The sequence below is a fragment of the Hylaeus anthracinus genome, unplaced genomic scaffold (assembly GCF_026225885.1).
Source record: "Hylaeus anthracinus isolate JK02 unplaced genomic scaffold, UHH_iyHylAnth1.0_haploid 11978, whole genome shotgun sequence".
Lineage (NCBI taxonomy): Eukaryota > Metazoa > Arthropoda > Insecta > Hymenoptera > Colletidae > Hylaeus > Hylaeus anthracinus.
Genome location: NW_026534326.1, coordinates 2,127,604 through 2,153,696, shown reverse-complemented (window position 1 = coordinate 2,153,696; position 26,093 = coordinate 2,127,604). Strand labels below are relative to the sequence as shown.

The 26,093-nt window shown below is 37.6% G+C and overlaps 7 protein-coding genes across 8 annotated transcripts in view; 6 read left to right on the top strand and 1 right to left on the bottom strand.

Annotated features, from left to right (window-relative positions):
* Window positions 1-2,716, top strand: LOC128896767 (short neuropeptide F-like). Its single transcript, XM_054160228.1, has 4 exons — window positions 1-862; window positions 1,843-1,947; window positions 2,101-2,282; window positions 2,478-2,716. Exons 2-4 carry the CDS (start codon window positions 1,857-1,859, stop codon window positions 2,532-2,534), a joined length of 330 nt encoding a protein of 109 aa, XP_054016203.1. The 5' UTR covers window positions 1-862; window positions 1,843-1,856; the 3' UTR covers window positions 2,535-2,716.
* A 958-nt stretch (window positions 2,717-3,674) lies between these two features.
* LOC128896765 (ras-related protein Rab-35) lies at window positions 3,675-8,262 on the top strand. Its single transcript, XM_054160227.1, has 4 exons — window positions 3,675-3,895; window positions 4,211-4,485; window positions 5,074-5,498; window positions 5,632-8,262. Exons 2-4 carry the CDS (start codon window positions 4,434-4,436, stop codon window positions 5,758-5,760), a joined length of 606 nt encoding a protein of 201 aa, XP_054016202.1. The 5' UTR covers window positions 3,675-3,895; window positions 4,211-4,433; the 3' UTR covers window positions 5,761-8,262.
* A 1,256-nt stretch (window positions 8,263-9,518) lies between these two features.
* The window catches only part of LOC128896915 (tigger transposable element-derived protein 2-like), a 30,957-nt gene continuing 14,382 nt past the window's right edge, over window positions 9,519-26,093 (top strand). Inside the window, exon 1 of one of the 2 annotated variants that reach the window (XM_054160486.1) lies at window positions 9,519-10,028. The gene's annotated coding sequence lies outside the window, so the exon portion shown is untranslated. Of the gene's footprint in view, window positions 10,045-26,093 lie in introns of both variants that reach the window. The other variant, XM_054160485.1, reaches the window with a different exon arrangement.
* Window positions 10,393-14,443, top strand: LOC128896918 (F-box/LRR-repeat protein 14). The gene has a single exon (XM_054160490.1). It carries the CDS (start codon window positions 11,611-11,613, stop codon window positions 13,099-13,101), a length of 1,491 nt encoding a protein of 496 aa, XP_054016465.1. The 5' UTR covers window positions 10,393-11,610; the 3' UTR covers window positions 13,102-14,443.
* LOC128896982 (uncharacterized) lies at window positions 21,032-22,073 on the top strand. Its single transcript, XM_054160598.1, has 2 exons — window positions 21,032-21,192; window positions 21,278-22,073. Exon 2 carries the CDS (start codon window positions 21,510-21,512, stop codon window positions 22,071-22,073), a length of 564 nt encoding a protein of 187 aa, XP_054016573.1. The 5' UTR covers window positions 21,032-21,192; window positions 21,278-21,509.
* On the bottom strand, window positions 22,459-24,169 carry LOC128896923 (vacuolar protein sorting-associated protein 37B). The gene is made up of 4 exons (XM_054160497.1): window positions 23,648-24,169; window positions 23,338-23,509; window positions 23,115-23,197; window positions 22,459-23,030 (listed from the first exon to the last, which is right to left on the bottom strand). Exons 1-4 carry the CDS (start codon window positions 23,777-23,779, stop codon window positions 22,764-22,766), a joined length of 654 nt encoding a protein of 217 aa, XP_054016472.1. The 5' UTR covers window positions 23,780-24,169; the 3' UTR covers window positions 22,459-22,763.
* LOC128896922 (ER membrane protein complex subunit 7) lies at window positions 24,390-25,990 on the top strand. The gene is made up of 4 exons (XM_054160496.1): window positions 24,390-24,638; window positions 24,986-25,244; window positions 25,329-25,403; window positions 25,480-25,990. The coding sequence occupies exons 1-4, from the start codon at window positions 24,430-24,432 to the stop codon at window positions 25,606-25,608; spliced, it is 672 nt and encodes a 223-aa protein (XP_054016471.1). The 5' UTR covers window positions 24,390-24,429; the 3' UTR covers window positions 25,609-25,990.

The following is a 26,093-nucleotide window of genomic DNA, read 5'->3' as shown; positions in this document are numbered from 1 at the left end:
GATGATCACAGGGTGATCAAGACTCATTGGGAGTTGTGTTTATTCTTTTTTATGCCAATGGTGTAGCGTTACCGCGTTTAGGCGTGTTTATCGAGACATTAGGGACGAGATGTTCAAGTGCCCATTTGCGTTAATATTAGAATGTAATTTAATGCCCTCTCCTGTCCCCGTATCGATTTCCTAGGTAATTTGTCTTCTCTGTTCCACTTCCGAATGGAAAGTCACGATTTTCTTGTTCTAATAGCCAACACATGCCTTCGGTTATTCTTTTTATTTACAATTATGAATATCTTGTTCGTAGTTGATCAAAATATTGTACGGTGACATCAAAGATGGCAAGTTTCAGAATGAGCTCGAAGGGAATATTTCAAGAAATGAGGATTGCTCTGCGAACAAAGCCAACTTTGGACTGATCCTCAACATCTGGAGGGCAGATGAGATGGAATTTTGGTCCAGCAACCCAAAATCTGGCCATTGTGGAGATGTTTTCCTGCTACTATCTCTCAGCGAATACCTCCAATGCTGAAGAGACGCATCACATCCATGCAATGGACACCTGGATGCCTCGTTGTACCATACTCTGAGATCTGCAGAGGACTTCTACTTGAGCGTGGGAGGGTAGGAAGCGCGCTTGCGCTCGAGATCATCGCGTGGTTGGTTCTTAGGCATCTGTGTCCACATCCCTTGTAAACATGTCCACGTGTGGGTGGGTGTATTACATATATATAAATATGGGGTCACCCTCGACACTACCTCACTTTGCGTCGTTACTCGCACGGTGCAAGATCACAGTTCCCAAGATTGGGATCCCTCGAGCAACCAAGCTTATTGGAACGTTCTTGATTCCATCGTCTGTGATAGAGTAAGTTTTTTCATTTACCACCCTTTCTGTCAGAAGCCTTCTGTCTTTCATTTATTCATTTTAATACTTGGCGCTCTTTAGTCAATTAATCCTCTTTAGTTAATTAGAATAACATGTCGATAGATATTAATAAATAAATTTTGGTAATTTCCTCTTCGTTAAAACTAAACTTGTAATTCAACATTCCGGTTGGAGATAAACACCAATCACAAACAAATTTCGTGTTCGTTTCAGATTAAGATCCAAATAATTATTTTAAATATATTTATAAAGTGGTAAACAAAGAATGAGCCTTGAAGGAGATTAAGAATGATAGCGTGATCATGTCGCAATGTAATTACGCAAATTGAATCCCTTTATCCTGGCTAAACAGTTTAATTGGCTTGCCGGGTAATTAAACCCTTTGTAAGCTCTCGTTACGATTTAATGTCTCTGCGTTTATGAATACCTTTGTTAAATATCTAACGTAGTAATTGCATTCCATAAAAGTGAACAATGTGAACATTTCTCAGCCGGCTAGAGTTGTTAAGCGCCTTTTGTTTTATGTGTACAATGGAAACACACGAGCTGGATGAAATCACTTTGATTGTTGTTGCAGTGGATACGATTCGCATTGCTTTGATTAGCATCAAAGTAATTATAGAATGAGAAGAAGGGAAATTTTGAAATTAATTGAGTGTATCTAGATTTACATTTGTATTTGCATGTGTTTGATTGGAAGGCAATTAAAATTAATTCTATGAGTAAACTCGATATTGAATTTAGAAGATTAGTCTGTTTCCTCTGGGCAATGAGAAGCTGATCGATAGATAGATAGATTGTAAACGAAAACTATTCTAGAAAAATTATTCTCCTTAGCCTGAACACCTGTAACGCATACATTTATTTAGAATATAACAAATTATTACTTTGTTTCGTTTGAAATTAACTGAGTTTCAACAAGAATTGTTTCCAAATTTAATGTATTGTTCTATTTTCAGGTAGCCTTGACAAGATGTCAAGAAACTTCTTTCCAAAATGTATGGTGCTGCTTGTTGTCATCGGTTTCGCTTTTGGGATTGAAAAATACATGGACTACGGAGAAGGTATTTATATATTTATATAATTATATAATTATACAGTGATTCAAGGGCAATTTGAACAAACTTGTCCAGATACGATGACTTTTCCTACTGCTATCTATATGAATAAGAATAATTTTTCCTTTCGACTGCTTAATTTATAATGTATGTTCGCAGATGAGATCCCAGAGAAGATTCTGGCGGATGATATCAACGAGCTCTACAATTTGCTAATGCAACGCAATGCTTTACACAATACTGTATTTGGCGGTATTCCATTAGAACATCTAATAACCAGGAAATCTCAACGATCGCCCTCTCTGCGCCTACGTTTTGGACGCTCGGATTCTCATCTACCTGTAACTATTCCTTTACTATTTTTTAGTGCAATCGTTTACTTTTTGTGACGACTACACGTTTGAATATGTATGCATTTATTCTAATGCTTGAATAGGGTTGAATACCCTCCTACTTCCACTTACAAACTTTGCTTAATCTATCCTTATTCTATCCTATAATATGTAATAATAATGCCAATAATGTGTGTTTTTCAGATGAGAGCATTCCTGGGATCTGTCGACGCTATGGCTTCTTCGAGATTCGACAAGTAAATAAAAATCTCAGAAATAATTGCAAAAAAAAAATATCGAACCTATAAGCATAGTTTTTCTATTATTTTCTTAATAATATTGTAAAAAGAAAATAATAAAAACTCCGGAACACCAGGAGATATCAAAATGGAAGCTGTATGTGAATTTATACACTTATATATCAATAAAATGAAATGATAGATTATTTGAAATTTGAATAGTTTGAAAATCAGTCGGTAAGGAAGTATGTGTAGTGATGGCGCCACCTAGCGTGGAAAGTTTGAGGTTATGTCCTGTATAAACTTGGACGTTTTACCGCCAGAGAGCGCTGACTATAAATTTAAAAATTAGTTCATACTATTTATTTTAATAAAAACAATTTAAACACAAGAACTGACAATATTCTGCATCGTTAGAATTAGAAGAAGTTAGAAGTTAGGATGCATTGAGGGAATGCAGGCATTGATCATCTAATATAATGTTTACGCTACCATACCCAGTTGCCTATTCCTGTGTTAGACTATGCTAAATAGAATACAGAAAACTTATAATTCAAACTTATGAATATACTATTAAGGTAAATAGGATGGAACTAGAATGCATGGGATTTCTGGATGCAAACAATTCTGAATGTTCTCATAGGTCTAACGATGGCCATTTTATTAGAGAGAATCTATTAGAATCTTCTTGTTAAATTTATTAGAGATTTCTAAACAGGAACCTTGTTCAAAATAAGTTTATCTCCTATACTTTAAAAGGTACATTATAAAAATATTGAATTATTTATTTTAATACTTTAACTAATTATTTTATTCTTCATAATAGAGAGAATGTTACAAAGGAGAATGGATGAAGAATGGGTCTAACGATGACCATTTTATTAGAGAGAATCTATTAGAATCTTCTTGCTAATTTTATTAGAGACTTCTAAACAGGAACCTTGTTCAAAATAAGTTTATCCCCTATACTTTAAAAGGTACATTATAAAAATACTATATTAATTATTCTAATACTTTAACTAATCATTTTATTCTTCATAATAGAGAGAATGTTATAAAGGACAATAGATGAAGAATGGGTCTAACGATGGCCATTTTATTAGAGAGAATCTATTAGAATCTTCTTGCTAAATTTATTTATTACTTCTTATTAACTTTAAAAGGTACATTATAAAAATATCAAATTACTTATTCTAATACTTGAACTAATTATTTTATTCTTCATAATAGAGAATGTTACAAAGGACAATAGATGAAGAATACTAAAGTTACTCACAGTTACTCACTATACATGATGAGTAACTATAGTGAGTAACTCTGAATGGTCTCACGAGTCTAATGGTGGCCATTGACAACTGATACGCATACATTCATGACTATACGGTATTATACCCCTAAATTGTTTATAAAAATCTAACAATCTATCCGAATATAAAATCCAACGTTGCCAAGGAAGGCTGCATTTTTACGTTCTCTTAAGAAACGATCAAATAATTGAACATTCTACAAGGAAACTCGATTTACTAAAAATATGCTACTCTTCCAACCAATTCCAACTAATACACGATACAATAAATTGTTACTGTTACATAAAAATGCAGCCTTTAAAACAAGCGGAACGCGACGATCGCTAGAGTATGATACGGGGTAGGCGTCATCTTTAACAAACATAACGTTTCTTTTTTTTTTTCTCGGTAGTGATAATGAATCGTGATATCGCGGCAAATAAACATGGCGCCGATTTGATACTGGAGTCCTTTACTTCGGGCAAGCCGCGAGCCTTGTCGCAATTTCCACAAACTCCGTTCTATCGTCTGTCACGTCTGATCGACGGGAATTGGGACAATTCACGATACAACGGCTGTATCGTCCATATTTCCAGAGAGAACGTTTGATAATCTGGCACGTCATACATGTCAAAATGGCACGGGAATATGATCACTTATTTAAGCTCCTAATAATAGGTGATAGCGGTAAGTGCACCAATACTTGTGTCGAATACATTCATTACTCAAAATACATGCACAACAGTTTATTATGTTTATAATATTTATACATACATTACTCCAGTTTCAACGTACTATAGACAATGTAAATTCATACTGCAGCCATGTAATTAAACAGAAATCTCAACGTTAATAAACTTACATCTTTCGAATGATCTACTCGTTGCTTGAAAACTTTAACTTTACTGTTCCGACGCTGCTGAAATGTACACAAACATCAGCTAAATATCACATTTGCCCCCGATACGATAATTTGTATCCCTATTTGTCATCGCAAAGACAACTCTCAGTTTACCAAACAATCGTTTAGACCGTGATCACATTTTATAATCGACAGAAAATTGTTAATTGATAATTGAACCTAACCTTAACTCCATCACGATTTGTCTCTCGCAAAGAAGACAAACTTAAAAGGCACCTGTAAGACTTATGTTGTATTTTGAGCCCGTTCATAATCTATAAGTTGTCTATGTACACAATGAAACTATGATCCATGGGTATACAATCCGAGGAACGACACACCTTTAATTACATTCTTGTTTTTCTGTGTTCAAGGTGTAGGTAAAAGTTCACTGCTCTTGCGATTCGCCGACAATACATTCAATGGCAGTTACATAACGACAATAGGAGTGGATTTTAAAATAAAAACAGTGGAACTAGACGGTGAGAGGGTAAAACTCCAAATTTGGGATACAGCCGGGCAAGAACGTTTTCGGACAATAACTTCAACTTACTACAGGGGCACACACGGTGTTATAGTTGTATATGACGTGACTAGTGGCGATTCGTTTGCTAATGTTAAAAGATGGTTGCATGAAATCGAACAGAATTGCGATGTGGTCAACAGGGTACTTGTAGGAAATAAGAACGATTCACCCAACGAGAAAGTTGTCTTGACGGAGGATGCGCAGAGATTTGCCAATCAGATGGGAATCCAGTTATTCGAGACTTCTGCTAAGGACAATATCAATGTTCAAGAAGTGAGTTGAACTTGTATTTGATACATATTAGAAAATTTCAGTAAATAGTCCAAGTGTCTTGCGTTACCTTTGTTAACAAAGGTAGGAGACTGATCGTGCATTGACTTCAGTTTGCGCTAATTTGTTAATGTAGATGTTTCTGGCGATAACACGGCAGGTGTTGAAGACCAAGAAGGAAAGGAAGGAACGCCAAGCTATACAAACCAGCGAAACAGTGAATCTGAGGAAAAGCACGAAGCAGCATAAAAAGAAATGTTGTTAACGGCATTGTATAAATGCATGATCTATTAACAATTCTCTCAATGACAGAAGTGAATTAAAACAAAGGATACGCGATAGAAGAAACGTGTACTCATAAACGTAATGTTAATGATTCTTTTAAAACTATTAAGTTTTATATTTAAATTACAACATCGAATTGTGTATTCTCCTAGAAGTATACTTTGACGCTAGTAACATACGATATACATAGGATGCGAATATCATGAGTGTGTAGTATTAATTTAGCGAAAATAATTTTGTAAGCAACAGATTTTGTGTTACGTGCTCTAAAAATGTAAAGGCCTATTTGTATTGTACGACTTACGAAAGAATCAGCACAAAAAGGAGAAAAAGAGAATTAAATTAATTGTTTTTTATTCGAGCTCTGCATAACGCGACATAATTTATCGAAAGTATGGCATTTAAATGTAACGTAAAGTAACATACATTATGCAAAGCTTCGTCCAAATTGAGCAGAATAAAAATATGATTTATTTAAGATTCGTACGCTTACAGGAAATATTCTTTTTAACGAGTTACCATAAGAGCCGAATATTGCTAATAATGTTTAATGTTAAACACAAAAGAGGCGTTCAATATTATTAATGAGTCCAGATAACGTTTAACATTGATTTTATATCGTTTAAGGTTCCTGTCAATTAATTTTTCTCTTGCGCTCTAAACGAATCGAACTATACTAAGCGATAGAAATTGTTTACGGTATGGCAGAGGCAAGCTTTTTCATTGGCATAGAAAGCATTCCATTAATTAACTCTTTGACTGCGAGACGATTTTTGCTGGAAATTTTAAGAAGCGTAGAGGTGTGAATTTTAAAAAGATATCAGCTTATAAGGAATGATAAGACGGAACTTTTTTCTATTTATAGTTTATTTATAGGACATTCAGAAATAAAAATTAAAAACTTGAAAGATGACAGTGAAAAGTAAAAAAACAACAGTCCAATAATCGAATTTAAAAAAAAGTATCACCTTATACAGAATGACAAAACGAAATTTTCTTATCTTTACAGTTTATTCATAGGACGTTTAGTTTCAAAGATACAAATTGAAAACTTGGAAGACCTTTTTGCCTGAAATAAAATTTTTGTAATGAACTTCCAACTTTTCAACTTTTGTTTTCGAAACTAAGCGTCATGTGAATAAACTGTAAATATAAGAAAGTTTCGTTTTGTCATTCTGTATAAGGTGATATTTCTATCAAATTCATCAAATAAGTAATTGCCAAGTAATCCTTTTATTTTCACCATTCTAAATGTAATCGAATTTGGAGAGAAAAGGTCTTGCAAGTTTTGAATTTTCATTTTTGAAACTGAAAGTTCTATGAACATTCTTATCATTCCCTATAAGGTGATATTGTTTGAAAACTGATTTATTGTTTAAACATTTATCTGAGCTTATTTGTCTATACATACGTACACATACTTTATATATAAGAACGTACTTTTCAACTTTTGTTTTCGAAACTAAGGGTCGTGTGAATAAACTGTAAATATAAAAAAAATTTCGTCTCACCATCCTCTATAGGCTGATATTTTAAAAAAAAATGATTTAACGAATATAAACAATCTCAGCCTTTCTCAAGAGTATATGTATATATACATCCTTCGCAGTCAAAAGGTTAAAAATTTTGTTTAAATGTATCGAGACGAGCTTTTTTTTTGTATTTTAAAAGAAAATTAAAATCAGGCGAAATTGTAACTTCTCGATGCATTGATAATCGAATGTATTTTTCACGGTAACAATAATTTTAGTACGGTAATCTTGTGAAAAACTTGGCAATGCAACAATATAAAAACGTATGGAATTGTATCTGTAAGTATGCGTGAAGAAATTTCTGTTTTTTGCTTATTTTTTTTCTTTTTTTATAAATATGATGCGAGCGATCTGTATTTGTAATAATATTATAGCTTAAATTAATAATTCATCGGCATACGCGACTAAAGTAACCAATCACTCGAGCATTTTCACGTTTGCAAGCAAAAAGTTTTGTTAATCGTTCCGAAAACCATATTTACTAGCGAAATTGTTTGTGTATTAAAAGGCAGAAGGTACATCGTAGCGGGCAAAATGTGCAAAATGTGCAAAGTACGTAACAATTTGTCATGTTCGGTGATAAAATACGACACGATCGATATGCTATAATATGCTATAATAATATAATAAATGTCTTCTTTCCATCTGTGATAATAGTTAGGATATCTACCCAGCTGCCGCTGTAATACCGTTATTAATAAGTCCTTACGAGTTATCACAAAATTGATGTTGCAATTTTTTCGTCTGTACAACATATCTCTTTAACGAGACATCGATGATGCGGCATCCTATCACGTGTAAATATTCTACTTGCCAGTTTTAGTGGCATATCACAAGTATTCTTATCGATTATATTCAATATTGTTTACTGTTATACAGTTATAACATTGTAATACGAATTATTATATACTTTAAAATATTAAATAAATAGGACTTTACGTGTACACGTATATGCATCCTTTTTGCAGCTTTCTAGATATTCTTTGTCACCTCTGATATAATCACTGTAATCTGCATATTACGTTCTAGTTATACGAAACTTTTATTTGTAATAATAATAATATTTGAACTTTGTTTCGAGGGGCACATAGAAGAGAATATTTGCAATCGTGATTCATTATTTATTAATAGTACACATGTACATTTAATATAAATTAATTTAAGTAATTTTCTTATTTGCGGATTGTAAATTCTAGCTGCGAAAAGTATTACAGAGAAATTTTGTATGATTTTCCAGCTTATGGAATGCAGTCATCGATACATGTTCTTTTGTTTATCGTATAGTTTATAATGTAATGGATTCTTAATATTACAGTCTTGAATATTATTTTAGTGCTAGGTGAAATCTCAATTATACTGGTAGATATTTTGTTTACAGAGATACATGGATGTAAACATGAAATATTCATCTAAGTACTGTTAGAATAATATACTTTGCTGAATATACTTAATATATTTTTCCTGAATAATATATTCAGATTTTAGCTTCAAGATTTCCAGTTACTTGGCTCTAATTTATTACAATGAGGAATTGACTGTATAATCAGTAGACTGCTGATTTTTATGTAAAATAAAGTCTTCGGGAACGTGCCTACAAAAATTGAACCTAAACAGGAATTCATTTTATTCTGCAAATATTCTAATATGAACTTTACTTTCAATCTTTTTTATATTCTTCCATATTGTTTGCATTTTGTAGGTCTTGCACATTCAAATTTCCTATAAATGCATATTATGATTATAATTTTATCATAAAATGATTTATTGGTAGCAAGTGTACAGGAACTTATGGGACAACCTAGTATTATAACATGAATTTTACTCTCCATCTTTTTTATACTCTTGCATATCGTTTACATTATATAGATTCTTGCACATTCAAATTTCCTATAAATGCACAAAGATCCGCAGTCTAATAATCAGTCACTGTGTGATACTCAATAGTCGATATACTGAAAGTTTAAAAAGTAACGTTGAAAAGGTAATGGAAATCTATTTTCTAACTCGTACAATGTATCTGAAATTGCATAGTAGTTTAAATTAATTTATTATTAAGGAATCTAACATGTAAAATGGTACATGAGAGTACATAGCAAGTCTTTTCTATTTAAAATTTCTTTTTTAGGTTCATACGTTTTCCTAAGGAACAGGGATAAGGAATAATAGAAATTAGGAAGACCATTTGTTTTACAAAATCTATTTTCTAACTCGTACAGTGTATCTGAAATAGCATAGTAGTTTAAATTAATTTATTATTAAGGAATCTACCACATAAAATGTTACATGAGGCTACATAACACAATCTCATCTACCAAAAATTTCTTTTCCAGGTCCACGCGCGGTCAATGACAAGTAACAAAAAGAACCCAAGAAATTAAACAAAAAGAACCATACATACATAAGATACACATCATAAAATCGCAGTAGCTACAACGTGGTCGGTACTCGTATATCCCCCCACTTTCCCGAAACGAAAACTTAAAAATGCCGCCGCAGCACAGCCCTGAATCGATATTCGCCGTCGCGGTCACGTGGCGCGCGGTCCCCCTCTCTCTCGACCAATCAGCTCAGCGCAGAGCCGCGGCAGGCTCCGCCCCCCCGTCGAAGGAACGACACCGCGACACAGTGATGGACATTCGTGGGATTTTTCCTGATCATGCGTATTGGAGCGAGTGTTGCAGTCCTCACTGCTGTATACACTTACTTAGAATTTAGGGTACCATTGGATCCCAGTAAGGAACAAAATATAGGGTGTCCCAAAAATGGTGGAGATCATGGAAAGGGGTGATTCGGGAGGTGATTTAAAACAACTTTTCCTTAGCGAAAATGTTGTAGGAGGCTTCCTTGAGGAGATATTACCGGAAAACACTGACCAATCAGAGCGCGAGTATGCCGGTGGAGCGGCCGCGGTAGCGAAGGCTAAGCGCTAGGCGGCCGCACTCCATCGGCCTCCATATCCTCAACGAAGCCTCCTACAACATTTTCGCTAAGGAAAAAGTTGTTTCAAATCACCTCCCGAATCACCCCTTTCCATGATTTCCACCATTTTTGGGACACCCTGTATAATGTCCTCTTCCTTTCTTCGATGATTCCTGACGTGGACGGCTGCGGTTCGTTATCCATTTCCTTTTTAATTTTCCCTAACATTACACTCACGAACACTAAGGCTCTTGTACTTAATTTAATACAAGTAAAAAATTACAATTAAATTACAAATAAAAAACGCGGGGAAAATTGCACGAGCCCCTTAAATGCGCCTCCTCTAGCGGTTCGGATACATGTATGGTAGCAGACGACATGTAGCCGTGACGTCAGCTTACGCATGCGCAGAAAGGAATTCCTCGAAGGAAAAATCCCACGAATGTCCGTCACTGCCGCGACATCTGACTACGGGCGACCGGAACAACAGTTCGCGACTGGCGACGCATCGGTGAATGTTTCGGCGATATGTCGTTTGAGGCCAGTCGTGGTTCCGCGACACGTTTGATCGCCGCGAGGACGAAAATGGTAACGTGCACGCCGCGGTATCATCGCCAGGTGAGGTACCGGGGCTGCCTTTGACGCTGTTCGCGTTCGTTTCGTGCTCGTTCCAGGCGAACGTAACGGCGGTGTGCGTGCGAGTATCGCGCGTATATATATATATACATATATATATATATATATGGTGTCTGAAAAGAGGTGATCGGTGCGACGAGGAGAGGAACTGGACGTGGAGAAAGAAAGAAAAGAAAAGGAAAAATAAAGAAGGCAAGCACGCGCTGTGGATGAATGCACGCACGGACGTATATATACGCAGCCGGGAGGAAACGAGAGGGCCGCGGGGGGAGGTTGAATGAGAGCTGGCGGGAAGTGAGCGAGAGAGTGCGCGAGTGAGTGAGTGAGAGGGACGGACGATATAAGACAAAGACGTACTGGCGAGCGAAGCGTGGAGCGAGGCGAGGGCGAGTTAAAAAATACGGTTCCATGCGCGTGGCGTGCTCGGGAACGATTGCTGGTACGTCTCGAAGTCCACTCTTCGCCATCGATGCATCGAAGACAGGACACGGTCACCCAGGCGTACGTTTTCAAAACAAACGGAAGGCTCCTATCGTCAAAAAATCTCCAGAGGAGAGGGAGGGACTCGAAGAGGTTAAAGGGAAGATACCATAGAAAACTAACCCTATATATGTACGTATGTACGTATATATGTGTACATATATATTTATACATAGATAGATAGAGTGATAACGAATAAAAGATAGAAACCAATACATATATGTCTGCATGTACGTATATATGGAGGAAACTGTCCCTACACCATGGAGGAAAGTCATCTGTTGATGACAGAGCTCCCAGTGTTGCCCACCAACCGTGGCACGACGCTCCTCCACCGTTCAGGACACTACTACCAGCTGCACCAGCCGCACCTGGCCATACCGAGCTCTCAGAGCCAAGGTATCCTCTACAACCCCGCCACTACGCCGCATTACACCAGCGGCGTCAGCCTGCCAGGGTACACGCAGAGCATCCTGTCCAGGCAGCAGCCCCAAGTCGCCAGAGACAACGTCCCGACAAGCACGCACATCTCTTGCCTTTATCCAGAGATACTGGCGTTGATCTTTAGCTACCTGGAAGTCAGGGACAAGGGATGCGCTGCTCAAGTGTGCATAGCGTGGAGAGACGCAGCGTACCATCGGTCCGTTTGGAGGGGAGTCGAGGCAAAGTTGCACCTGAGGAAGCAGGCACCTGCGTTGTTCGCTAGCCTAGTAAAGAGGGGAGTGAAGAGGGTGCAGGTGCTGTCGCTGAGGAGAGGCCTCGGGGACGTTCTTAAGGGCATACCGAACTTGGAGTCGCTGAACCTCTCAGGCTGCTACAACATCAACGACCTAGCCTTGATGAAAGCGTTCTCCCAGGAATACCCCATGCTCACCGAGCTGAACCTTTCGTTGTGCAAACAAGTGTCGGACATTACTCTTAGTTGTATAGCGAAGTATCTGCAGAATCTGGAGCACCTGGAGCTCGGTGGCTGCAGGAACATCACCAACGACGGGCTGCTGTGCATAGCTTGGTACTTGAAAAAGCTGAAGAGGCTGGATCTGAGAAGCTGCTGGCAGGTGTGCAACGATGGCATCGCTTATCTAGCAGGTATACATCCGCAGACACATAGTGCGAGCTTCCTGATGGAGCAGTTCGCTGGTATAGTTAACTTCGACGCAGCTGGTGGGAACTTTGCCCTGGAACATTTGAGTCTTCAAGATTGCCAGAGGGTGACCGATGAGGCCCTGCGGCACATATCCACAGGATTGACCACCTTGAAGTCCATCAACCTCTCCTTCTGCGTCTGCATCGGCGACACAGGCGTGAAACACCTGGCCAAGATGTCCAGCTTGAGGGAGCTGAACCTCAGGTCCTGCGACAACATCTCCGACGTCGGCATGGCTTACTTGGCCGAAGGTGGGAGCAGAATCTCCTCGCTGGACGTGTCGTTCTGCGACAAGATCAGCGACCAAGCTCTGGTTCACATTTCTCAGGGGCTGTTCAACCTGAAGTCTCTGTCGCTGTCCGCCTGCCAGATCAGCGACGAGGGCATCTGCAAGATCGCCCAGACCCTCCACGACCTGGAGACGTTGAACATCGGCCAGTGCAGCAGGTTGACGGACAAGGGCCTCTACACGATCGCGGAGAGCATGAAGCACTTGAAGTGCATCGACCTCTACGGATGCACCAGGATAAGCACCAGCGGGCTCGAGAGGATCATGAAGCTGCCACAGCTGAGCACGTTGAATCTTGGTCTATGGCACGTGCGGTGATGGCTTTTTCTAAACAGTATTCAGGATTTGCGTCCCATCCGCGGAACGACCGAGGCGTCTCGTCCGATTGCTCGATGAACGATTATCAATTTTCACCTTTTTACCAAATTACACGCGGATACGATACGCCTTCTTCGTTCACGTTCTCGTTGTAATGCGGTTGCTAGACTGGGGATGTTTCTGTATTTATGAAAGGAGGACGGATTGGGATGTGGAAGGGCTACGGAGAATATCAATGGTGGTATTCGTGGTACATTGTTTATAGGACAGACTTTTATATGAGCTTAAATTCTTGTTACGTATGAAAATAGGAATTTGTACAATGGAAATACGAATGGGAAAAGGAAATATTGATCAATCTATGAAATCAAATGCAAAAGTATAGAGAATATCAAGGGTAACATTCAGGTTACGTTGCTTAAAAAATAGGATAAACTTTTGTACAAGCTTAAATTCATTTCTGTATGAAGATATCAATTTGTAGAATGAAAATACTAATGGCAAGAGGAAATATTGATCAATCTATGAAAATAAATGCAAAAGTGCAGAGAATATCAAAGGTAATATTCATGTTACGTTGCTTAGAAAATAGGATAAACTTTTGTACAAGCTTAAATTCATTTCTGTATGAAAATACTAGTGAAACTATAGAGAAATTTAGGAAATTGTCATTCTACAGGAATAATGTACGTGTTACACTGTTTAAAAAATACTACAAAATTTTGTATGAACTTACATTTATTTCTGTATGAAGATATGAATTGAAATGAAAATGCAATTTGGAAGTGTAGAAAAATGAATGAAAATATGTCTAAACGAAGGTACATATAAACAATATAAATATAAACAAGGAAATTAAACAATAATGTACACGTTAGACTGTTTATAAAATAGGACAAACTTTTGCCTAAGATAAATTTGCATAAACATCCGCAGTCTAGCAATAATCTACTGCTCCCGTTTCGCCTACGATATATCCTTTGAATAGAAGCGTTACCATCAGAGGGTAAAACGCATATACGTGTCTATGGCATTCTTTGAACGAATGTACATTTACCCTTTGAGTAAAGATGTTACCGTCAGAGAGTGAAACGTATATATGCGTCTACAGCGTTCTTCAAATCGAAATATAAGTATTGACCTGAGTAGAGATGTTAACGTCACAGGGTAAAACGCATATACGAATCACTGGCATTCTTCAAACGCATATATGCGTTTACCCTCAAGGTACAGATCGTACCATCACAGGGTGTCCGAAAAATGTTGGAGTTACTTGAAAAAGGAGGTCCGGAAGGTGATTTGAAACAACTTTTTCCTTAGCGAAAATGTTGTCCAAGGCTTCGTTAAGAGAAAACCTCGACCAATCAGAGCGCGAGTATGCCGGTGGAGCGCCCGCGGTAGCGTACGAGAGCGGCCGCCTAGCGCGTAGCCTACGCTACTGCGGGTACTCTATCGGCGTACTCGCGCTCTGATTGGTCGGGAAGCGCGGCCGCCTCGCGTTCTGATTGGTCGACGTTTTCCCTTAATATCTCCTCAACGAAGCCTCGTACAACATTTTCGCCAAAGAAAAAGTTGTTTCAAATCACCCCCCGGACCCTTTCCAATAAACTCCAAAATTTTTAGAGCGCCCCGTATACGCGTGCACGGTGTTCAGAGGGTAAAGTTCACGTATATACGCATGTACGCGACCATAATCCAGGTCTACAGCGTTCTCCGGACGTATACGCGCGTTCAGGGGGCAAATTGCCATCGTTGCGCGTCAAGGACGAATCCTAGAAACATAATCCCAACTACTCGTCGCCGGACGCTTTCCTTCGATTCGCGACTTCTTAGAAAAATTATCACTCTTCGTGAATCTCTCTTTTTGAAAAAGAAAAAAGAACTGTTCATCTCGCCTCCCCCCCCCCCCTGCTCATCGTATACACTTGTTAGAGAGTAATCTAGAGCAATAACGAATGGGATAAATGGTACGCGTTTACTGTGCCATTACTCGAGAACGTCTCTTCTTCTTTTTTTTTCTTTTTTTTTATAGAATGTAATTTTTAGGATTTCATTCGCGGACTGACAGAGACTCGGTGTTCAGTTTTTATGCTTTCCGTGGGCCGAACGATGGAAACTGTGCAACGAGCTGTTCCTTTAAGCGCTAGAAGAATCGTGATGTGTGTGTACGTGTACAGGGTGTTCCAGTTGGCGCTTGAATATTAACGTTTTGTTATGAAACGAATCCGAATCCTTTGTTGTAAGAGAAAATGGCGGAGAATAGCATTAGTTGGTTCGCGGGACTTTTTGGACCTCGAGATTTAGTCTGTCTATACAGGGTGTCCCAAAAATGTTGGAGGTCCTTGAAAGAGGTGGTTCGGGAGGTAATTTGAAACGTCTTTTTCCTTTGCAAAAATGTCGGATGGAGCTTCGTTGAGGAGATATTAATAAAAAACGTCGACCAATCAGAGCGCGAGTATACCATTGGAGCGGCCGCTCTCGTACGCTACCGCGGGCGCTCCACCGGCATACTCGCGCTCTGATTGGTCCGGGAGCGCGGCCGCCTCGCACTCTGATTGGTCGGGGTTTTCCGTTAATATCTCATCAACGAAGCCTCGCACAACATTTTCGCTAAGGAAAAAGTTGTTTCAAATCACCTCCTGATCCACCTGTTTCAAGATGTTACAACATTTTTGGGACACCCTGTATAGTGTGATCCCTGAGAGTCGATTGGGACACCCTGTATACGATCCTGTTGTAAATTTTTGTCTTTGACGAAATCAAGTATCGCGACAATTTAGCCAAAGCATTGTTTCATCGTTTCCCGATCGCATATGCGCACAAGTTTCTCGGCAAATAGTGTGCGTGCCAGCGCGCGTGTGACTGTGTTTCATTTTCTGTACATATACGTATGTAAGAGTGTATGCTGATTACTGTACTGTGCGCCCGCGCCCACACACACACACACACACAGTCATAATGGAAACGGATACGGAATTTCCACGCTTCAGTTTCCTGAGTCGTGCGTTAATTCACGGGGAAATTCACTGTTAAGTTTCAATCTGTAAGAGCATATCTTCTCTTTGGATTAACGCCAGTTTCGATCGAAACTTCCTGCTATCCTCGGCTTTGTTACTCGACGAAAAGTTGTAATTGTATTTGGACGTATGAGAGAATTGGGAACGATGCGATTCGTCTGTTTTGTCGACGTTGTTTTGTTAGGTTAACTGTTTACCGACCGGTGGTAGGCGAATGTTCTATACCTTACCGACTGGTGGTACTCGAATGTTCTACATTTCGTATTAGCACTTCATTTAGCGGTCTGTTTGGAGACAATCTACAGTTTTTATACGATAGTATACGTTAACCTAGGCTTGCGTTAATTTCTATGTATTACAAACATTGTAAATGGACGACCGAGAGCGCAGTTAGATGATAACGCTGGAATTTAAAACTAAAATGCCTGCATATGAAGTGTTAAGACTGCCATAACTCGAATATTTATATTTATAATTAAATCTAGTACCATTTTAACAAAGTATTTGCTATCGTAAAAATAGATTCATTAGTGTTCGAGCCAAAAAAACTACCAAGACTCTCGGTCGGTAAGTGTAGACTTCGAGTCTGTTAATAAGCTCCCAGTCGGTAAAGTGTACCACCACGATTATCCTTAATTCGATAACGCTGTTGCAACTGGAAAAATATTTGTTCTGGGTGGTTAACTGTGTTATCCAAGCCTGTACAATTTTTCTTTTCTTTAATCTTAGAACAAATAACTCGAAAACGTAACGATTAACGAGAAAAGTGAGAATAGCGAACGAGGAGAGGGCAGAGACTAATTAAAATACGGATGCGGTGAAACGGTGAATTAAACCAGAATTGCGTACGCGATGATAAAGAAACCAAGATAGGATATGTAGTATACAGGTATAAAATAGTACACGATAGATCTAAAACGAAATCAAATCCCATGACAATTTGTTTCGATCGGTTCGAATTGTTGCGTCGAGGTGCGAAACAGGGTAAAGTGGAATTAATAGTTTCCGTTGCGCGACCGTGTAAAGATTCGTTTGATTTTTCGCTGGTGAGTCGAACGTTTCCGAACTTTAAATGCGACGAGTGAATTTTTATCGAACTGTAGATTAATTATTTCCGTTCTCGCGATGCGAAAAAAGAAAAAACACCGGGAATATGCGTCGAATGTATTCGATTATGTTTGCAGCTGGATGAAATTATTTGTTAATCGAGGAAGGGTCGTAACCGTCGTTTCTTAATGTATACTTTTATTACGTTCGTAAACATTTTTCTGCATGGAATAGTGATCTATGTACAGAAGTCTAGCTAGCGTATTATCCACGGTCGGTACAGAAGGAAAACAGTACTGTACATTCATTCAGGATAGATCACGGACTCTGTTTTATCGACGTGATTCGCGACTTTGTTAATTTTTAATTGTGGATGCCGTTTACTTTGGAAACATCCGTTTTTAATTTTGTGTTAATACTTGATCCACTATTGTTTCATTGTTCTTTGGTTTGAGTATCTTCGAATTTTCTTCCTGTTTCGTTGCATTTGGTTAATATTTACAATTCTTGTTTTAAGCGCGAAGAAATTCTCGATCTATGACTTAGAAATTTTTGTGTAGGATAGGAATTTTTATATCCAGGATTTTATTTGTTTAACCCTTTGACTGCGAAGGACGTGTATATACGTTGCAAAAATGTTGGAGTTTCTTTGTATGGGGTGATTCGGGGGGTGATTTGGAACAACTTTTTCCTTAGCGAAAATGTTGTCCGAGATTTCGTTGAGGAGATATTAACGGAAAACGTCGACCAATCAAAGCGCGAGGCGGCCGCGCTCTCCGACCAATCAGGCCGTGAGGATGCCGTTGGAGCGGCCGCGGTAGCGTACGAGCCGCCTAGCGCGAAATCAACGCTACCGCGGCCGCTCCGTCGGTATACTCGCGCTCTGATTGGTCGGGAAGAGCTACTTCGAGCGCTCCGATTGGTCGACGTTTTCCGTTAATATCTCCTTAACGAAACCTCGGACAATATTTTCGCTGAGGAAAAAGTTGTTTCAAATCACCCCCGGAACCACCTCGTTCAAGGATTCCAATCTCCAACATTTTTCGGACAAAGGTCAAAGGGTTAATTCTTCTGTTTTAAGTACTCATGTTCCCACACCAAAGCATATTATCTTCATTTAAATGTACATTCTCACCAATTCGCCAAATGTTACTCAAAATCACAGATCTATATTCTCGAGATTTTTTATAAATTTTTTCGAGGACGTAACGATGTAATTTTGCGAGTTTTTTTATTCAAGTATCTCGTCCTCGCAGAGGTTGAAGCTAGAAATTTTTTATTCGCCAAGTTCCCCAGATATTTTGATTTTTTTTTTGTATGTATATATACTTGATCGATCTTAACGAGTTATACAATATTATTTTTTACCGAAACACCCGTTAGTTTCGTATGGAAAAATGCCAAATACATTACAGTGCGTGTAGACTGTCTCTAATTGTACGAATGGTACAACGCTGCTTTCTTTGTACAACAGGAACCTCGTTAATTGCGTGTCGCAATGATTTATTATTTAAAAATGTAGAATCTCTATTATTGCATCTTTTATACAGTAAAATACTACTACTAATTTTTTAAAATTTTATTCCGATATTTCTACAGATTCTTAATTTTATTCTCTTTTCACAGTTTCAATTTAATTCAAATTTAATTACGCACACCGACAATCGAATTTACTCGTCGGTAATTTACCTACACATCGACAGCCTCACGTGAATAACGAGTTCCTCACGAAACTATATCACTACCTGGAGAACAACATATCAATCTGTTTATTGTTAATTGTTACCGCGAACAGATTGCATTTCACGCCAGAAACATGTTTTTATAAACCTAATAATAAGTGCATTAAGAAATTGTTATCGCGTGCGTGCGCATTTGTTCGAGTCGGTACGTCGAGTATTTTTTCATTCACACTTTAAAGTGCAATAGACACGAAACGCTCGGTTTCGTGTGATCTTCGGCGACAGAAGATGTTCCCTGTATTGTCAGAACATATAGTTTACGTTAATTTGCGTTGTTTCGGACATTTAGGTGTGTTTAGATAGGAAACGGTTACTGGGTCGCTCTGTTCGTGTTTGAATTTGAATATTTCTCGCGCCCAAAACATGACGACCTGGCGGGAGCCAATTATGTGCAGAGAGAGATGCTATGTTTGGAACTCGCGCATGCGCACTGGTCTCTTAACGTCAGTGCAGTGTCTAGTAGGGTTACATAACTGGCGCCTTAGTCGCCCTTATGAATAATAGAAGTATGAAAGAATCGTTAGAAAGTTTTTCAGAGATGAATTCTTCATGCACGTAGGAAATACTGAGTATACTATAGCTATATAAAAACAATCCACGATCCAAATTCTTTCATACTTCTATAATTGGGGCGACCAAGGCGCCAGTTCCGTGGCCGTGCTACTCTCCTGAGGCTGAGCGCATGCGCGTGATCGCTGGTGACACTGGTGAAGCGGCTCAGCGAGCGGTGGACGCAGCCATTTTGTAATTTCAACTCTACGAGAAATGCGAAAGTAAAGTACAACGTAATTTCGTTCCTGAATGCTGTTCTATAATAAGAGCACGTTAACGCGTTTCTGAATCTAAATAATGCATTTTCCAGATGTACCTTCTTGTCTCTTTTGGTTCGTGGACAGAGTGCTGGGACAAATGAACCGATGCATCGTTCGTATTTATTCCGAAACTCAAGAATCATACGAAAATGCATTATTCGAATGTTTTTCGCGTTGAATGTTCACACGATTTGCAAGGACACTGCGCGCAGAAATTTTTCTTTTTTCATTTCTTGGCAAACGTGTTTCATCGATATTTTTTTTTTATCGACTCACTGTTCTCGTTGGACGCTGATGCAGCGAAAAATGATTGCGTTTGTTAACCCTTTGTAATATACTTCTTTACTGTTAATACATTCGTTTATACTTGTACGAATATATTCCTTTTGAATATCTCAATTATATATTTTTTTACGAGACTTTTATGTAATTTTTTGGTGTCTGACACATTTACCTTTATTTGTTGTCTTCGGAATTTATCTGATTATCTGATTGTAAATTCGATTGTAAATTGTATGTTTCTTTAATTTACTTGTTTGTAGCCAGGTAGGTTATTCAAAGACGAAACAAAGAAATTTTAGGGGCAGACAATAAATTTTCAACGTAAATGTATATTTCTTTTTAATTACATTTTGTAACAGAAATATAAACGTGATAGGTGAAAGCTTACACAACTGTATACAGGGTGTATCAAAATAAGTGTAAGAACCAAAATGGAGGGTAGCTGAGACGATTCTGAACAACAATTGTCTTTGCAAAAATGTTGTATGTTGCTTCGTTTTTGAATTATTAACAAGAAACCCTCCGACCAATCACAGCGTCCGATTAGCGCGCGCTCAGCCGCGAGTGGCTGACCCGTGCTACTCGGACGCTGTGATTGGTCGGTGCATCTTAGGTGGAGCCAGCCACTCGCGACTGAGCGCGCGCTAGTCAGACGCTGTGATTGGTCCATCGCTATTTGTTAATAATTCAAAAACGAAGCCTCATACGACATTTTTGCAAAAGAAATTGTCGTTCAGAATCGTCTCATCTACGTAAAATGGACTACAATTATCCATATATCAAAAATAGTTTCTATTTAACGAAGGCCATAATTATTCTAATTCTAACTCTTTTTCAGACCACAGTGAGCCTAAGGAAGACTTGCGAAAGGGACTCGTATTAACCCAGCAGGTCTAATTAATTTTTCTTGTTTATTGCTATTTATTCAATTAAACAAGATACAGACTGTAATTTTGCAAGTTGCAGGCACCGTTTCCTATAGCCACAGCCCTGCACTCCCAGCTCCCGCGCATGCGCAAGCGGCAGCCATTATTGACTCCTTACTACGTATGTGGGGCACACACACAGATACGTTGTGTCGTAGAGCGTGTATACGTGAGTTTGGATAATCCGAATGTGATTTGTCAATTCAATGATATTTAAATAATTATAAACTAAAAATTTAAGCATGTATCTAGCATCAGCCGTATAGTTACGTATAAATTCGTTATTTTTGTTGACAGCGTGATATATTATTTAATATATATAACATTAAATTCCCTCTTCTGTTTTATAGGTTATGTATCTTGACATTGACGTGAACCAATGTCTTTATACCTGAAGGAACACGAAATACTCACTTAAAAATGGTAAATTACACGAATATATATCAAACTATTTCACTTTTAACTACACTCAACGTGTAAATAATTCTTACAATAGTAAGAATAAGAATTGGCCATTCAATGAGTAACATGCGTATTCAATTAATGACATATTTCAACAAGAAAATTGTTTCTAACTTGTTAATGCAGCATATCTTGTTTGTTAATACGAGAGTAAATGCTTCGACAAAGTCTAAGACGCACTATGACACCTTGAACGTATCTCCCAATGCCACGCATAACGAAATAAAGTCGTCCTACTTCAAGCTTACAGTAAAATATCACCCTGACAAAAATAAAAGCGCGTCCGCGAAAGTACTGTTTCAAGAAGTGTCGGAGGCATACGAAGTTCTCGGCAATCACAAGCTGCGCAAGCAGTATGACAGAACTATGGCGATTAAGTCTTCTCTGGTGAACCAAATGCAAAAACCGACACCTAAGTACGAGTATTCTGATACAACGAGGCATAAAATGTACGATTTTGATGAATGGACTCGTGCTCACTACCACAATGCTTTTGAACAAAGCATGAAAAGGAAAACTATATACAAAGAGTATATGCAGAACAAACGACAGATGGAGCAAAATGAGGAAATTGATGCCACAGCGGTCATTAGTTTAGTAGGAATTGTTTCGGTATTCGTCTTCTTGATCATAGTCTACATACCTACTTCTAACGATAACGCAAAGAAGAAGAAGGTTGATTAATGTAAAATTTTTTTTCTTTAGTGAATTTTTAATTTATTGTAGATACTATGATATAATGATAATGTAAATAAAAATACTTTCATGTAAAACACAAGTACAAATATAACATATCAAGCTGTTATTTTCGATATTAAATTTCTTCCTTTGTCTATTGCAAAAAGAGTACAATTATCTTCATTGTTCGTTAATATAGGTGTATTTTGAACGCAATCGTAATCAATGCAAAATTACCTTTGCTTATTACCATAAAAAGATTACAATTATTTGTATTATTCATAATAGATGTATTTCATGTAAATTGATGTGAGGACAAAGCAAACTATTCTTATTTTACTTTGAACACAAAAGTAATCGATGCAAATTAACTGATACAACAAACATTAGGTAAATGTACATTCTTATTGTATTACTTCGTAATATATCAATTTTCATAGTGTATAATTACATTTATATTACATGGCTCGCTTGCATAGTATTTAATCTAACTATGTAAAATTGATCATATATTTAAATTCATTCAGAACGTGTTTAAAAAAAATATATATGATTATCAGGATAATATAAAATTCTGTGTACACTGTATTAATATTAAATATTACATTATTTTCAGAAAATAACATATTTCTTACGTTCCAATGTAAACGAAACATATATAAAAACTATCTTAGTTTAGAATTTGTCTCGATTAAGTTAGTACGGTCTGTAATGGGGTAGACCCGATGGGACTGGCATGGGCATCGAAACAGGTCCAGTCGGGTAAGGGACAGCTGGTGTTATGCCAGGAAAGTTGCTGGCAATCGGATAACCAGGACCACCGGAGGGATGTGATTTTCTCATCAGCTCTTTCAACTTGTCGACTTTGACCTTGCGTAGGTGCATCAGCTTTCTTCTGGATAGAAACTGATCTAGGAATTCATCCACCTCCATGTCTCCGGCCAAGAACTTTTCCGCTATAGTCTGTAGATTCAAGACATAAGAGTATCGTCACGTAAGAATATAATATATTCATTGATCGTAATGATTGTAGATGTTAGATCGTACCTCTGACTCTTCTTCGATTTCAGCAGCAGCTGTTTGCAACAGGTCTAAGGCAGTATCCACTGTCATTTCGCCAGACTTTTCCTCTGTAAATGTAATATTAAAAAACTGAATTATATATATATATATAAAGGTATTTAATTATGAACTATAGTTTCTTAGATAGGTTTTATGTTTTGAAATTGTCGAATTTAAATGTAGTTCACAATTTATTGTATCAACGTACTTATCTCATCCAGTTTTTCCTTTACGCTCGTGCACAATATGTTTCCTTTCTCGCTGAGCTCCTTTAAGATCTGTTTGCTCTCTTGCAATTCCGGTTGTTTCGATAAGTTAAACTCCGCCAAGGACCTGTTACTCGCCATTAGCATTTCCTTTTCTGTTTCCAGGTCCTTACTCTATTTTTCCAAGATAAAAATCGCGATTACACATTTGGGTACAAACATGATTTTAGAGTAAATATCAAATGCGAAAAGCATTGTAAGCTATCGTATTATCTCCAGATTACAATAATACGTTGAATTAATAAAATTTACCTGCTTTATGTCTTTGACAATATCTTCAAACTTGACATCATTGTTTAATAGCTCCTTCAACTCGTCGTTGTTTAAGTGAGAAAGTAAACCCAACGCTGCTGGTATGTCTGGTTCTTGACTTGGTTTGAACATTGTTTACCAATAATATGTAAACTTCTCAGAATTGTAATAGATTTTCTATTAAACTATTTATATACGTTTTGAGTTTTACATTTCGCAGAACACAAAGCAGTGTAAAAGATTTGAAAATGCATTAATCCCACTGACTAGAAAGTTAAGATAACTGTTAGGATATAAATTTGTTCTGTCAATGTTCAATAAAATTACTTAAATTCTAGAAAATATTGAGATATGATTCTAGAGTGTGTCGCTTTTCATCACTCACAGGTCGTCGTAAGTCATAAGCAGTCATAAGTGGTCATTGGTGGTCATAAACTAACAAATAGTGTATGCCAGATTTGTTACAAATTTTTTAGTCGATGGTGTAAGCTTATACATTCGTATACAGGGTGTCCCAAAAATATTGTAAAACCTTGAAAGGGGTGGTTTGGAAGGTAATTTGAAACAATTTTTCCCTTAGTGAAAATGTTGTACGAGGCTTCATTGGGAGATATTAACGGAAAACCTCGACCAATCAGAGCGCGAGGCGGCCGAGCTCCCCGACCAATCAGAGACCGAGGCGGCCGAGCTCCCTGACCAATCAGAGACCGAGGCGCGCCGATCTCGACCGAGCTCTACCGAGGGCGCAGTTAATCTCTGTCACTCTCTGCGTCGCAGTCAACATGACTACGTTCAGTACTGCTATTTTTTTGTTTTTAATTGTCGTCAGCGTCTCTAATAAATACGTAACCGCGGAAAATGATGAGGACGCGTCAACGGAATTGTACGTTATCGAGGGGAAAGTTTTCCCTTGGGAAAATGGACCATCGAACGGGTGGCAGCTGATGACACACGTCATGGCCAACGGTGGAGAACATTATGGTTTCTTGAGGTAAATTAAGAATGTTAATAAAAATCTCTTAATTGTCGTAATCTCAATCTCGTAAGTATTCATACCCAACCAGTAACGAACATTATTATTATTATTATTAAGCATTGGAGTTTTGGAAAACAACTTTTCACGTTTTAGGTTAGAATTCTTATTAACACTTTGACAAGTATAATTGGAAAACTAAAGAGTCTCTTCTTTAAGTGTAAGATTCAAGGTCCTAAATAATAACCTACAACTAAGTTCAAGTAGCGATAAAGTTCTGACAACTCCAATTGGTGTAGAATCCATATATTTTTATCGAGGAAATTTATTAGCTACGATTTTGATCTAACCATGTTTCTTTTTAGAGAGGACGGGACATTTATTATCTCCAACGTACCATCTGGATCGTACGTGATTGAAATTGTAAATCCAAACTCGGTCTACGAACCGGTGAGAGTGGAAATCAATTCGAAGGGGAAGTTCCGTGCACGGAAAGTGAATTTAATTCAAACGTCGCAAGTGATACAGGTTCCGTATCCACTGAAAATGAGACCACTTACACAGTTTCGTTACTTCCAAGTCAGAGAACAGTGGAAGATAACGGACTTCTTGTTTAACTCCATGGTACGAATGCGACTTTATTACTTTACTAATATTTAACAATGAAATTTAACTATGTTATCGCTTTTTTTTTTAATTCTGCGATAGGTTTTGATGATGATTTTACCACTGTTACTACTCATGATTATTCCAAAAATTATGAACGACCCTGAAACTAGGAAGGTAAACAATTCAAACAACGCGATATTATTTGAATTTTATTATAGAAAATATCCTATATTGTTTTTTATTCTCTCAGGAAATGGAACAATTAAACAATCTCACTAATTACAACATGCCAGAGATGTCTGAAGTCATAACATCATTTTTATCTGGAGGAGAAAAACAGAAAACGAAAGCAGTGAAAGCTGCAAAGAAGAGGCAGTGATCGATAACATGTTTGCATTTTTACTCTAGTCCTTTAGTTCTTAACTACACTTTAGAAATAGTAAACGTCAGATTTTTCAACTTTAAAATTTCCATACAATTTTTATTCCACTTTACAAATCGTAAACGTAACAGTGAATCGAAATGTTACTTTCAATAGATAATTACGTTCAATTCGCTAAAGATCGTGTAAACTTAATTTTATGCAAACAGAAAAATAATAAAGTACAATTTGTATGTTAATAAACTTTCAAGTATTAATGAAACTTCTAGGTTACAATGCATTTGTACATACGTCATTAATTTTCTGTTTCTTTACGCATTATTATGTGTATAATATTGTATGATTAAGTATCTTAATTATATATAAATATCACAGATTATTCATTCGTTATAAAAAGAATCTATTACTCATAAAATGATTACTAGACGGATGCTTATGCAAATTCATATTTTTATCAATTTACATAAAGAATTGAGCTTTAA